Here is a 15,120-nt window from a genome sequence, read left to right on the forward strand (position 1 = left end):
TCCAGGGAATCAACCCAACCTAGGGATCAAACCCAAGTCTCCTGTATCTCCTGCACTGTAGGTACATTTTTTACTGCTGAGCCACTGGGGAAGCCTGTTACACTCAGCATAACCATAATTAAACACATGTGTAAGGATAAGTTTTATGCTTTTTTCTCCTGTGACACCTGCAGCTCTATAGAAAAAAGGACTGTGTCTGTCCCATTCACTTGATGTCCCCCAGCATCCAACACAGAGCTCAACTCAGAGAAGGTGCTCTCGAAATCTCCATGGAATGAATGGATGCCCATCCACAGCTCCCCTGACTTTGCCCCCGACCCCAGAGTGACTGAGCTGGACTCTGGGGTCACAGCATGGGACTCACAGGGCCTTCTGGCCACTGAGACGGGTGAGGAAGCTCCCCACACACTGCTGGCCAGAAAGAACAGCAAACAGGCCTTCTAGGACACCCACAAACACCATCCTCTGAACCATGCAATGGATAGTCACTCCATCCATCATCCTGCCATATTTTCCTGTCTCTGGGACCTCATGCAAAGGAACAGGTCTCAAATGTATCACCTTTATTTTTCTCCCACTAATGTTCTTTCTAACACTTCTGCTCTCCTATAAACTCCTCCACCCTCAAGCCATTGCAGGTCCCTCTGTTGGCTTCACGAGGACTGATGAGCTAAAGCTGGGGGAACCATGGGGACCCCATCTCAGGGAGAACACAGCCAACACAAAGTGATAACACCCCCTGTACTGAAGAGCCCAGCGCAACCTAATTGCTCTGAATTTGTCCCCTGCAGGTCCCACACCCGGGTCAGCATGGGCTTCCACCCTGTGAGGTGCCATGACTCTCTCACCATCAGAACAATAACAGCCTCTCAGAGTCGTTTCCATTAAAGGAGCATACATCACCTGCTATGGTAAGAACAAGCCCCCAGCATCCAGATCCAAGATGCCATGGCCAAGTGAGCCCTTTACCTGTCCTGTCTTGTCCTGAAGTTGCATATTTTGTTTCAGCAAGTTCTCATTGAGTCTCTTTATTTAGATGTGTCCAGAGAGGGGTGATGATGCTTGGCCAGACTAGAGGGTGGGTGAGGAGAACATATTATTAGAGCAGGCTGTTTACAGAACTCAGAACATCTAAGTGCTCGGTAAACACATTCTGATGGTGCAGACATGCTACTGGTATTTTTACACTATGAAGAAAGAAGAAAGTGTTAGTCTGTCAGTTGTGTCTAACTCTTTGCAACCGTATGGACTGTAGCTCACCAGGCTCCTCTGCCCATGGAATTCTCCAAGCAAGAATACTGGAGTGGGTTGCCATTCCCTTCTCTGGGGAATCTTCCCAACTCAGGGATCAAATCCGGGTCTCCTGTATTGCAAGCAGATTCTTTACCATTTGAGCCACCAGGGAAGGCGATAGTATACCCAGAAATAGGAATTCTCAGAACCCGCCTGCCAATGCAGGAGATGCAAGAGATGCAGGTTCGATTCTTGGGTTGGGAAGATCCCCTGGAGGAGGAAATGGCAATCCACTCCAGTATTCTTGCCTGGAAAACTCCATGGACAGAGGAACCTGGGGGGCTATAGTCCGCGGGGCTGCAAAGAGTTGGATGCAACTGAGCACACACACGCCAAAAACCACCTACATCTGTGATTTTAATACAGAAATAGTAACCTGCTTTTAAAGAAGTAAAAATAATTTTTGTGATGCAAGTGGAGCTTCTGTACCCATAAAGCAACAGCCTCACTATTCCCAGGGAATTTTTCCCTTAGGGGGAAAGAAACCGAAACAATAAGACATCAGCTGTTCATTCTCTGCATAGCCATACGAAATCCTTCTATACAGCTGAGTCTGAATAAACGAATTTTACTTTCCATAACACATCATGTCAACATGATACAATCAGAAGGCATATTGACCAAGAAGTAGTCAATCATCAGATCAACACTTCAACTGAAAATATTCTCCCATTTGCTACAACAACTGCAGACCAGTTAGAAAAGTCAATGGGTAAAGCCTGAATATTTGTGCAAAATTACGTAGATCAACATCCTGGTGAGATGTTGTATTTGACATACGAACAACAGAACAGCTTTTCATGAAAATTCAGAGACAAAGAGTCATTGAAAGACTAAGGTTAAGCTTCTAAAATTCTTCTCTTTATATAGCAATGGAGAGGGTGTTCCGTACTTTAAAAAAAAAAAAAAAAACCATTAGCACTAAATCCATGACAGTTTCCTTTGTCATCATACTGATGTCAAGGAAGCAAAGATCATTATTAACTTATAGGAAGATGATATTCTGGGAGTAGATCTTGCTCAGTACAGTGTTATGAGTTCTCAGCTTATGACTGAAAGCCCAGGGAAAGGAGGGACATGGACAGAATCCAGAATGGATTGTAGGGGATCAGGGTGCTGTGTGCGCATAACTAGCATTGTCCCAGAAAGAAGATTCACTGTCTCAGTCCTAAGGAGGTGGATGGACCTAACGCCTATTATATAGAGTGAAGTAAGTCAGAAAGAGAAAGATGAATCCTAACACATACATATGGAATCTAGAAAGATGGGACCGACGATCCTACATGCAGGGCAGCAAAGGAGACACAGATGTAAGGAACAGACTTTTGGACTCAGTGGGAGAAGGAGAGGGTGTGATGATTTGAGAGAAGAGCATTGAAACATATACACTACCCGCCAGCGGGAGTTTGATGAATGATGCAGGGCACCCAAAGCCCGTGCTGTGTGACAACCTGGAGTGATGGGGTGGGGAAGGAGGTGGGGGGGGGGCAGTTTCAGGATCCAGCGGACACAAGTCTACTATGGCTGATTCATACTGATGTATGGCAAAAACCATCACAATATTGTGAAGTAATTAACTTCCAATTAAAATAAGTTAATTTAAAAAAAGGAAGACTCAATCTCAACCTTTATTTTTCAATGACAGTTATTTCAATAAAATGTGATTAACTGGCTTCCATCTGAGTAAGAAAGCCTAAGCCGCACAGCACAGACATTAGGTATATAGGTTTTAAGTGAATTTGAACATCTTTTCATATATTTATGGCCACTGACCACTTTGTTCTTCTATTGTCTAAGTCACCCATTCATATATTTTACCTATTTTTCAAATTAAGTTGTATTTTTTCTATTGATTTTCATATTAAAACTTTGTTTCAGCATTTTCAGTTTATCAGCCTTCTTAATTCTATGATGTTCATTATTGCAGACAATTTAAAATTTGTATATAGTTAAATCTTTTTTTTTTAAAGGTTTCCAGGTTTTATATCATGTTGAGGAAGGCCTTCCTTATTCCCAAATTTTAAACTATTTCAATTATTTTATTATCAGAAAAGATATGCTTAAAAATATACTATTAAAGTTGTCCATTATGTTGTTCAATGTAATTTTTTTAAAATACACAGAATTAAAATCGTGCATACACATTTGTGCTAAAAAACAAGTTCTCTCTTCTGATAAAGTGCCACACTCTATTTTTTCCACCCTAATTATGCTTTTTCTTTTGCTCTTGCAGCCAGGAAGCGCTGAGCCCAGTTTTATCAGGCTCTTCTCTTTTTTATTACTTGTATTTTTAATCCTTGTACATCTGTTATTCTGGGCCCTTTACTGCATGCTACCTTGTATCTTTGCTGAAATCAGAAAGTGTTTCAAAAATAAACAAATTAGAAAATGATTAAACAAATAAAGAGAAAGTGATCAAGTGATTTTAAAAGTCTGTTATATTTAAACTTTTTTGGGTCATTTGTTTCTTAACCCATCTTTTTAAAAAAATATTGATTTATTTCAGCTGCGCTGAGTCTAGCTGCAGCACACAGGGTCTTAGTTGTGGCGTGTGGGGTCTAGTGCCCTGACCAGGGATAGAGCCTGGGCCCCCTGCACTGGGAGGACAGAATCTCAGCCACCAGACCACCGGGGGAGTCCCTCTTCATCCATCTACGATGACTTCCTGGTCTGCTGGAATTAACTGACAGCCAACTGATAAGATTACAGACCTCTTGTTCTCACTCCAATTGTTGTTGTTCAGTCACTCAGTTGTGTCCAGCTCTCCGACCCCATGAACATCAGCACAGCAGGCTTCCCTGTGCTTCACTATTTCCCCGAGTTTGCTCAAACTCGTGTCAGCTGAGTCAGTGATGCCATCCGACCATCTCATCCTCTGTCGTCCCCTTCTTCTCCTGCCTTCAATCTTTCCCAGCATCAGGGGCTTCTCAGCTGGGTCCGTTCTTTGCACCAGGTGGCCAGACACTTCAGCTTCAGCATCAGTCCTTCCAATGAATATTCAGGGTTGACTTCCTTTAGGATTTACTTGTTTAATCTCCTTGCTGCCCAGGGGATACTCTAATTATTAGGGTACAATTCTGTTTACCTTATTGTGACTGTTCTAATTATTCCTGAATCTAAGTCATCTATGGCTTAAAGCAAGTGTTTAAATGTTTCCTGAATAAACAAACCAGAAAAAAGTCACTCACAGAAAAAACTCACATCAGAAATCTAGGTTAAAAGGAACAGCCCAAGCATTCCCAGGGTATGTTCTACTGTGGGTACATGTTGCATCTAAAGTCATGGATGACAGTAATTGAACAGATGACCCAAAGACACAAGACCTTGCCATCATCAGCCTGGAATCACCAAGGGAAAGAAGCAGCACATCACAGTTTAGAGATACCAGCATGAGTTAAAACAAGGGTTGGTGTTACCCAAGCAATTAGAATAACCCAAACACCCCACAGTCCCAAGAAACCCAATTATTTGGAATATAACTGTAATTTGCATGCCTGCCTTCTGCTTTTTAATTAGTCTGATGACAGAACAAGGCAAAGGGAAAGCTGATTTGGTATTAGGAACTACATTTTATTTAAATGAAAAATTCATACCTATAGGATAAATGCAAAGTTAAAATTCAGTAATAAAATGTATCTTTTAATCATAATTTTAAAATAGTTATTAAATGAGCTGCTGGAGTAAGAAGAAAGTTAGAAGAGAATGTCTTGAAATCTCTCATCTTCTGCTCTATTTTCCCAATCCACACTTTCCCCAGATAAGTCCATTTCACAGGGGCCACAGCCAAGGGTGTACACAGAGGCTGGGGTGGGGTCCTCCATCTAGCAAATGGTGGTGGTTAACTCTTGTTCTAAACACCTTAACACCACCTCCTTATGTCAATAATGGGAAAATGGATAAGAAGTTTTATGTCTTTGGAAAATCAAACACAGAGCCTTATGTGTATTAAGTTATATGCTGTGTGCTCAGCCGTGTGCTCTTTGTGACCCCATGGACTGTAGCCCACCAGGCTACTCTGTGCGTGGAATTTCCCAGGCAAGGATATTGGAGTGGGTGCCATTTCCTTCTCCAGAGGATCTTCCTGACCCAGGGATCGAACATTGGCAGGCAGATTCTTTACCACTGAGCCACCTGGGAAGCCCAGGAATTTATTAGAAATGCAATTTCTGAGGCTCCACCCCAGACCCACTGAATAAGTCACTCAGGACGAGAGCCAGTAATCTTTTCTAACAAGCTCTACAGGTGGTTCTGAGGCTCTAAAATTTGATAAACACAGGTCTACAGGATTTATTCAACAACTGTATTTTAACTCACTGTAGGCTTGTCTAGTTATTTTCTATTTAAACCCCAACCAAACTTGTTAAGAAACTGGAACCAAAAGAGAGTCAAAGGTCGTGTGACATTCATTCACTGATTGTTGACTCATCCGACTGGTAACGGATAGATGCTAAGTAACCATGGGGAGTTAGTCACTGAGGCAACTGCAGGATCAGGGATACTGGGCTAAATAAATAGGACGAGGTCACTGTCCCTGGGGGATTTCCCTCCACGGAGGAAGAACAAAACCAAACAGGTCAATTTACGTGTTACCAGAAGGGATTATGAGATGATGCTCCAATGAAGTGGTCAGGGAAATGCAAATTAAAATAACACTGAAATATAATTTCACTCCCATTAAAGGGACAAATTTTTTTTTTAACTAATAAGTATCTATTCTTATCAGTGATATGGGTGGAAATGAAGCCTTTGAAAAGGAATCCAGTCATATCCATTAACGCATCGAGCACAGCCATCCCACTCCTGGGGATCAATCTTGTAGAATGTCACCTGTTCATGTTCAAGGACATGTACTGAAGCATCAGTTATAGTGGCAAACGCCAGTTACGAAGTGAATGCCTGTCGGTGGGGGAATGTCTGAATAGATCATGGTATATCCACACTAGGCAGCCAGTGAAAAACAGCCATGCACTGACTTTGAGGGCAGCTCTATGACGTGCCTCAGGAAAGTGACATGTAGAAAAACGTACAGGACTTCCCTGGTGGTCCAGTGGTTAAGACTCCGCCTTCTAAAGCAGGGGATGTGGGTTTAATCCCTGGTCAGGAAGCTAAGATCCTGCATGCCTCTTGGCCAAAAAAAACCCCCACATAAAACATAAGCAGTATTGCAACACTTTCAATAAAGACTTAAAAATGGTCCACATAAAAGAAAAAAAATAGGTACAATGCAATTTTACTTTTAGGAACCAAGCCCATCTGTGTGTACATATTACTGGTACATGAGCACAGGAGCATAGACGAATAATATGGAGGAATGAACACCCTCAGAGGTGAACCATGTAACGTGGATTCAGGCTCAACACCCAGGCTCCCTCACTCTCAGTATCTTCCTACATGTAGTGCAGAAGATGGGAGGCTAAGTCACATGCTGGATGCTTGGACATCCTGAAGGCAAACATGCATGCGTGAGACATGGGGGGAGAAGGCAGGCAGGGGCCACATCCAGTAGCTTCAGCTGCTCACAAGCACCTTCATGTGTCACACCTTTACATCAGCTGAGTCCCCTGTGTCTGTCACTAGCTTCCCAGGTCAGGAGGGGCATCGGCTTTGCTGGCCTGGACATGGCAAGCACAGCATGACTTGGAGCCAGCCTTCTGCCGTAGCTGCTGATCCCTGCATCCTGGCTTGGACAGCACCAGCCTGGAACTAGCAGGGGGATGGAACCCCTGCATCCCTGTCGAGGCAGCAGTGTCTCCCCGGGGATCAGGTACTCACTCCCAGGGTGCAGAGTCTGCAGCTAGCTTCTACCATCCTTCTAGTGATAGATTTCATCAGCACCTGCTTCCCTAAGCAAAATCCGCCTAAATGAGCTTGACCCTTTTTAATTTCTTTTTTTTTTGCAATGGAAACTGTGATTTGATGGGTTACCAGTCACTAGGAGGAATAAGAAGGAGTTTAGAGAATTTAAACACAGGAATAGATGAAAGTGCCTTGAGAATTGTGGTACTATTATTATCACTAATATTAAAAGCCATCGGAAAGACATCTGTCATCCCATCTAAACAGCTGATGTACCCAGAAGACTTAAATGCAGAAAAAGCTCTCCACTGCAGCTTCTCTGCAGCACGAGTCTTACCAGCCGGTGTGGATGTGGATTTCGGTGCCGGAAGCAAACTCCTGCGGGGTGCTGTCGCGCTGGAGGAAGCTGGAGGGGCTGCTCGGCCAGCGCCCTTGGGTATGTCTTTGGCAGGGAGAGCTGCCTTAAGAGGCGGCTGGTCTTCAGTTCCAAAGGCTGAACCTGCAGGAGGCAGACAGTGAGTTAATGACAGTGTCATGAAAAATGGATGGACTCCCTTGCTGGGCACCACCACCAATCTATCCCTGATGCCTCCACCTGCATCAGAACTTGACCCAACTCCTGACGAGTGGCCTTGAAAAGCATTTCTCTGGGATGAGATGTGGAAAAAGAGTTGCCTTCAGTCACTGCAGGGAAGTCTGTCCTCCAAACCCACATGCCACAGGTTCTACCAAAGCCAAGAAGAGCTTCGCTCCACTGAAGATTTTACACACACACACACACACACACACACACGCATGCACACACAATTTGCTTTTCTGGATGTGCAGCTGCATACACAGGCTTCCCAGATGGTTCAGTTGTAAAGAACCCACCTGCCAATGCAGGAGACACAGGTTTGATCCCTGGATCAGGAAGAGTCCCTGGAGAAGGAAATGGCAACCCAGTCTAGTATTCTTGCCTGGAAAATCCCATGGACAGAGGAGCCTGGTGGGTGATAGTCCATAGGATCACAAAAGAGTCAGACATGACTTGAGCAACTAAACAACAAGCTGTACACACATATGATAAGCATTCATTTTATAAGTGTCAGAGGATGAGCAACAGTTTTCTGAAAACCAGTGTAAGTGTCCCGGAGGAGACAAGAGTAAGCACACACACACGTACACCACTGGTCCAGAAGAGGACTCAGGGCTCCCTGAAACCCGGCTCACTTCATCTTCAGAATAAGGGCTTTGGGATGACGGGAGATGGGTGAGAAGCATGCAGGCAGAGAATCCCTTTGAAATTCATGAAGCTTTTGATCTGACGAGCCGAGGCCTCATCAGACTCAGGGTGCTACCCTAGTGGCTCAGTGGTAAAGAACCTGCCTGTCGATGCAGGAGACGCAAATTCCATCCCTAGGTCTGGAAGATCCCCTGGAAAAGGAAATGGCAACCCACTCCAGGATTCTTGGCTAGAAAATCCCAAGGACAGAGGAGCCTGGCAGGCTACAGTCCATGGGGTCGCAAAGAGTCAGACACGACTGAGTGCCCAAACAACAGCAACAGCATCAAATGAAGAGGACCCTGCATGAGAGCCCAGTTTACTGCAAAGGCAGAAGATGTCTATTGGTCATTTCAGTTTTTTATTCAACATAGAAACAGGCTCTGTGTCTACAGAATAGCTTCTTTATGATGGGCTGCTCTGAAGACAGGGCATACTGGGATTTGTGTCAGATTTAAATGCCAGAATGGTCGTGGCCCATTTTTTCTCCTCTATAAATTTTCAAACCTACTATGCTGGCTATATCTGTAATCTCTTAAAGACAATGACACCACCATCTATTCCTATTAAAGGATAAATCTTCTAAATGCACCTCTGAGTAACAGCTGCAAAGACTAATCTACCAAATTAAATAGAAAGCCTGAATATATTGAGATTGCTGCCTGTTGGGATGAAAACTATCCAGTTAGGAACGTGACTGTCTACCATGGAAAATACACACTGACAGCTGGAAGATATATATGTAATTGTAGTGAAAGATTAAAGTTTTTGTTTCCATCATTTTAAAAGGATAGCCCTAACATTCTATGCAGATAGGGCCTGCATCAAAATGATAACATTATTAAAATGGTTTTAGTGTTCGAATGTTCAGGAGTTTAATTCAACCCCTCAGAGTAAGAGATGGCTGCTTTCCTCCCTCTGAAGACCTAAAAGTCTGTTTAAAATGAGTGAAATCTGTTTTGTCTCTCAACAAAACAGTATTTAGGAAGGAAGAATAAAGACTGCTATTTCCTAACACAGAACCTATGCCCTATAGTTCTCTGAAGGTCCTGTGTGAGGTTTTAAATAGTTCTAAACAGGGCTATCACTGTGCTAACAAAGGTCCATGTTGTCAAAGCTATGGTTTTTCCAGTAGTCATGTACGGATGTGAGAGTTGGATCATAAAGAAGCTGAGTGCTGAAGAACTGATGCTTCTGAACTGTGGTGTTAGAGAAGACTCTTGAGAGTCCCTTGGACTGCAAGGAGATCCAACCAGTCCATCCTAAAGGAGATCAACCCTGAATATTCACTGGAAGGACTGATACTGAAGCTCTAACTCTTTGGCCAACTGATGCAAAAAGTCAACTTACTGGAAAAGATCCTGATGTTGGGAAAGATTGAGGGCAGGAGGAGAAGGTGGCGACAAAGGATGAGATGGTTAGATGGCATCAATGACTCAATGGACATGAGTTTGAGCAAACTCTGGGAGACGGTGAAGGACCGGGAAGCCTGGCATGCTGCAGTCCATGGGGTTGCAAGGAGTCAGACACGACTTAGCGACTAAACAAAAACAACAAAAGACAGGGGTAGGAAATACATCTGATTCACACACACAGTACAAAAATGATGAAACTCCACTGAAAGGAGGTACACTGTACCCTGAATTTCAGATTTAAAAGTAAGCACAGGAGCAGAAAAAATGAAACCAGACCACAGTACGCAAAAATCAGGTCAAAATGGATTAAAGACCTGAATATAAGACCTGAAGCCATGAAACTCCTAGAAGAAAACACAGGCAGTACGCACTCTGTGACATTGGTCTTCACAGTATCGGTGTAGAAACGTCTCTTCAGCAAAGGGAAACAAAAGTAAAAATAAACAAACAAGATTATATCAAACTAGAAAGCTTCTGTATAGAAAAGGAAACCATCAATGAAATTAGGAGACAACCTACTAAATGGGAGAAGATATTTGCAAATAATATATCCAATAATGGGTTGATATCCAAAATATATAAAAAACTCATACAACTCAACAACCCTATTAAAAATAGGCAGAGGCGCTGAATAGACATTTTTACATAGAAAACATATAGATGGCCAACAAAGGCATGAAAAAATGTTCAGCATCACTAAATTCACATGGAATTAGCTAACATTCAGCCTCCTGCTGACATACTGCCAGAATAATCTACCTACTGAAAACTGCACTGGAAGTTGAACATCAAATCTTTCACACAGCACCTTTTATTTAACAATTCATTAAATATTCTTAAGAAGAGGAATATTTTGTATCATTTGCCAAGTTCAAATGTCCTTTTATCAAATCCTTCTGTGCTTGGCATTATTCTCTTATATGAAATTTATAATTCAGCGAACTCTCAATTTGGAAATTCGGCTGTTATCCAGGCTGGGAAGTAATTCATCTGTTTGAAGTATGAAGTGTCAAGGAAGCTTTGTACTCCCCTGTGAGAGAAGTCCTGAATTACCAAAAAATAAAATGAAACAAGATAATATAATAAAATAAAACTGAACTCCCTTCTTGTCCATTATTGTGGGAGACAGCTGCCAGTAAACAATACCCCTCTTTGAAAACCAGCTGAAGTTGACCAGCACTTCAGTTCGGTTCAGTTCAGTTCATTTGCTCAGTTGTGTCTGACTCTTTGCAACCCCATGAATCGCAGCATGTCAGGCCTCTCTCTTCATCACCAACTCCTGGAGTTCACTCAGACTCACGTCCATCGAGTCCGTGATGCCATCCAGCCATCCCATCCTCGGTCGTCGCCTTCTCCTCCTGCCCATAATCCCTCCCAGCATCAGGGTCTTTTCCAATGAGTCAACTCTTCCCATGAGGTGGCCAAAGTACTGGAGTTTCAGCTTTAGCATCATTCCTTCCAAAGAAATCCCAGAGCTGATCTCCTTCAGAATGGACTGGTTGGATCTCCTTGCAGTCCAAGGGACTCTCAAGAACCTTCTCCAACACCACAGTTCAAAAGCATCAATTCTTCGGCGCTCAGCCTTCTTCACAGTCCAACTCTCACATCCATACATGACCACTGGAAAAACCATAGCCTTGACTAGATGGACCTTTGTTGGCAAAGTAATGTCTCTGCTTTTGAATATACTATCTAGGTTGGTCATAACTTTTCTTCCAAGGAGTGTCTTTTAATTTCATGGCTGCAGTCACCATCTTCAGTGATTTTGGAGCCCCCAAAAATGAAGTCTGACACTGTTCTACTGTTTCCCCATCTATTTCCCACGAAGTGATGGGACCAGATGCCATGATCTTCGTTTTCTGAATGTTGAGCTTTAAGCCAACTTTTTCACTCTCCTCTTTCACTTTCATCAAGAGGCTTTTTAGTTCCTCTTCACTTTCTGCCATAAGGGTGGTGTCATCTCCATATCTGAGGTTATTGATATTTCTCCTGGCAATCTTGATTCCAGCTTGTGTTTCCTCCAGTCCAGCGTTTCTTATGATGTACTCTGCATAGAAGTTAAATAAGCAGGGTGACAATATACAGCCTTGACGTACTCCTTTTCCTATTTGGAACCAGTCTGTTGTTCCATGTCCAGTTCTAACTGTTGCTTCCTCACCTGCATACAGATTTCTCAAGAGGCAGGTCAGGTGGTCTGGTATTCCCATCTCTTTCAGAATTTTCCACAGTTGATTGTGATCCACACAGTCAAAGGCTTTGGCATAGTCAATAAAGCAGAAATAGATGTTTGTCTGGAACTCTCTTGCTTTTTCCATGATCCAGTGGATGTTGGCAATTTGATATCTGGTTCCTCTGCCTTTTCTAAAACCAGCTTGAACATCAGGACGTTCACGGTTCATGTATAGACACTTTATTCAGTAAATGACAAGTCCTCTGAATTTGCAAAGAGCTGCTGAATTCTGTAACTGCTCTAGTATTTGACAACAATGCAGATAATCAAACCACTGCTCAATAAGAGGAGAAAGCAACTGGAAATGAACCATGCCTGGGTGAGCCAGAGGTGCTCCTGAGGACCCAGCCAGTGGGAGTGGCCCACGCATGTAATTAGCCATCCCATTCTCAACCAGCCAGAGTCGCCTGCAGTGGATGAGCATACACGGATGATGAGTCTGAGTAGATCTGGGCCTGCGCCACAGACAGAGGAGGACGTGTGAAAATTCAGGCCAGACCAGGTGGCACTGAAGGAATGAAAGTCCCTGGGAGGAGCTGAGACACCAGGAGGAGGAAGTGCAGATTTACAGGAGCCCTGAGAACACCGCGCAGAGTGATGAGTGTGTCCCCCCAGCCCATTCCAGAGGGTGATTCCGACCATGACTGCAGCCAGGGCTTCTGATCCATATCCCTACATCATTTACCGGGAATGTGGATAGCTGAAGCTGAGCTCTAAAAGAAGAAAAGAATGGATCGAGAGATGAACACCAACCAGACTAGAATGAGGTTGGGAAGACTGTAGAAAAATAACAAATCTGTTATTAATACCATGAAGGCATTACAGCCAAACTTGAAGAAACATCTTTCTTTGATTCTGAGTATTTATCTGTATTATAATGATTAATCTTCCCTGATTTTTTTAAAACAATCCCAAGCCATCAAGTTGTATAATGTTCTGGCTGCACGACTGCCTCACTGATGCATATTTCATTGACTTAGCCGTATTTATCACTTGGCAGCAAAATTTAGTTTAATTATTAAAGTACCAACTGAATGTTTTATTTCCTGCCTCCTGCATATTTTAACTCAGGTGTATGCTTCATTTCTCACCGAAGTGCTAAGGTAAACCCGCTAGCTTATCATTTCAGCAAAGATGTATCTTTGTCTAAATGAAGCGGATCAAGACTCTGTGGCAGGCTCTGCCCTGGGCAAGGGGCACTTGACAGACACGGTCGTGTCTTCACACCACTTACATTCCAGTGGGGGGACACCCAGACCCAAACAGGTACAGATAAACAAGATCATCTCTAACTGCCATCAGTTATGAAAGAAACACAGGAGCAGGAGGAACTCAAGGGTGAAGGAGGGGACATCACTATAAGTGGAGAGGCTGGGCAAGAGGGAACATCTAACTATTTCTTTCTGCTGCACACTAGCCCCCACCCTCCTTTATTACTATTATTTTCTTAACCTTTGTTTTTGCAACCTAAGCCATCCCCCCAGGGAACAAGCATTTTATTTACTTATTTAAACTTTTTATTTTGTATTGGAATATAGACCAATTAGGGGCTTCCCTGACAGCTCAGTTGGTAAAGAATTCGCCTGCCATGCAGGAGATCCCAGTTCGATTCCCGAGTTGGGAAGATCTGCTGGAGAAAGGATAGGCTACCCATTCCAGTATTCTTGGGCTTCCCTTGTGGCTCAGCTGGTAAAGAATACGCCTGCAGTGTGGGAGACCTGAGTTCTATCCCTGAGTTGGGAAGATCCCCTGGAGAAGGGAAAGGCTAGCCACTCCAGTTTTCTGGCCTGAAGAATTCCATGGATTGTAGAGTCCATGGGGTGGCAAAGAGTCGGACACGACTGAGCAACTTTCACTTTCATAAACCAATTAACAATGACAGTATCAGGTGGATAGTGAAGGGATTCAGCCATACATATACATGTATCCATTCTCCCCCAAACTCCTCTCACATCCAGACTGCCATATAACATTGAGTAGAGATCCCTGTATACAGTAGGTCCTTGTTGGTTATTCGTTTTAAATATAGCAGTGTGCACATGTCCATTCCAAACTCCCTAACTATCCCTTCCCACCATCCTCCCCCCAGCAGCCGTAAGTTCACCAAGTCTGTGAATCTCTTTCTGTTTTTTAAGTAAGTTCATTTGTAACCTGTCTTTTTAGATTCCTCACATAAGGGATGTCATTTGATATTTCTCCTTCTCTGTCTGACTTACTTAACTCAGTATGACCATCTTTTTGATTATTAATGACCATCGTTGCTCTTGAAACTTAGAATTGAAGTGTCGGAACCCTCCTGACTCTCTCCCTTTTATCAACCAATTCAAGGCAGTGTGCTTCCGTTTCCGTTACAGACTCCAGACTTATACCCCTTGTCTGCCCTCGTGTCACTCCCTCAGCACCTGTTGGGGACACAGTGGTAGGGCCCTACCCTTCCCCTCCCACCCCCTTCAATGCTCCTTCATTCAGTGCATCCCCTCCCTATACCTCTACCCAGTTTTCCAAGCAAATTCCAAAGTCATCTTTCTGGTACTCCAAAGAGAAAGTGAAAGTCACTCAGTCATGTCTGACTCTTTGCAACCCCATGGACTGTGTCCATGGAATTCTCCAGGCAAGTATTCTAGAGTGGGTAGCCTTTCCCTTCTCCAGGGGATCTTCCCAACCCAGGGATCAAGCCCAGGTCTCCTGCATTGCAGGCAGATTCTTTACCAGCTGAGCCACAAGGGAAGCCCAAGAATACTGGAGTGGGTAGCCTATCCCTTCTCCAGCGGATCGTCCCGACCCAGCAATTGAACTCGGGTCTCCTGCATTGCAGGCAGATTCTTCACCAAGTGAGCCATCAGGGAAGCCCTTCTGGTACTCTAATTCTTCCACTATCTGGTCCCATCATATTTTTCCGATCTCAGTTCCCACCAGCACATCAAGCACAGTGCAAACTCCAGGCAGGCAGGATTCCGCACTGTGACTTCCTGCTCCACCGTCAACAAGGCTGTGCTGGAGAAGTGCTTGCTGTACGGATGAAGGAAGGACTAAGTGCAAACCTGTTCCATGGGGACAGTGCTTCCCTTCGTAGCCATCCTTTTCTCCATTTCTGAGCCCGGAGCTTCACACTTTCCTCAACA

The 15,120-nt window shown here is 43.8% G+C and overlaps 1 protein-coding gene across 1 annotated transcript in view; it reads right to left on the bottom strand.

Annotated features, from left to right (window-relative positions):
- The window catches only part of MTUS2 (microtubule associated scaffold protein 2), a 256,633-nt gene that overhangs the window by 132,667 nt on the left and 108,846 nt on the right, over positions 1-15,120 (bottom strand). Inside the window, exon 5 of the mRNA XM_052650268.1 lies at positions 7,427-7,588. Coding sequence (XP_052506228.1) covers positions 7,427-7,588 — 162 coding nt within the window. The remainder of the gene's footprint in view (positions 1-7,426; positions 7,589-15,120) is intronic.

This window comes from Budorcas taxicolor, chromosome 12, assembly GCF_023091745.1.
Source record: "Budorcas taxicolor isolate Tak-1 chromosome 12, Takin1.1, whole genome shotgun sequence".
NCBI lineage: Eukaryota > Metazoa > Chordata > Mammalia > Artiodactyla > Bovidae > Budorcas > Budorcas taxicolor.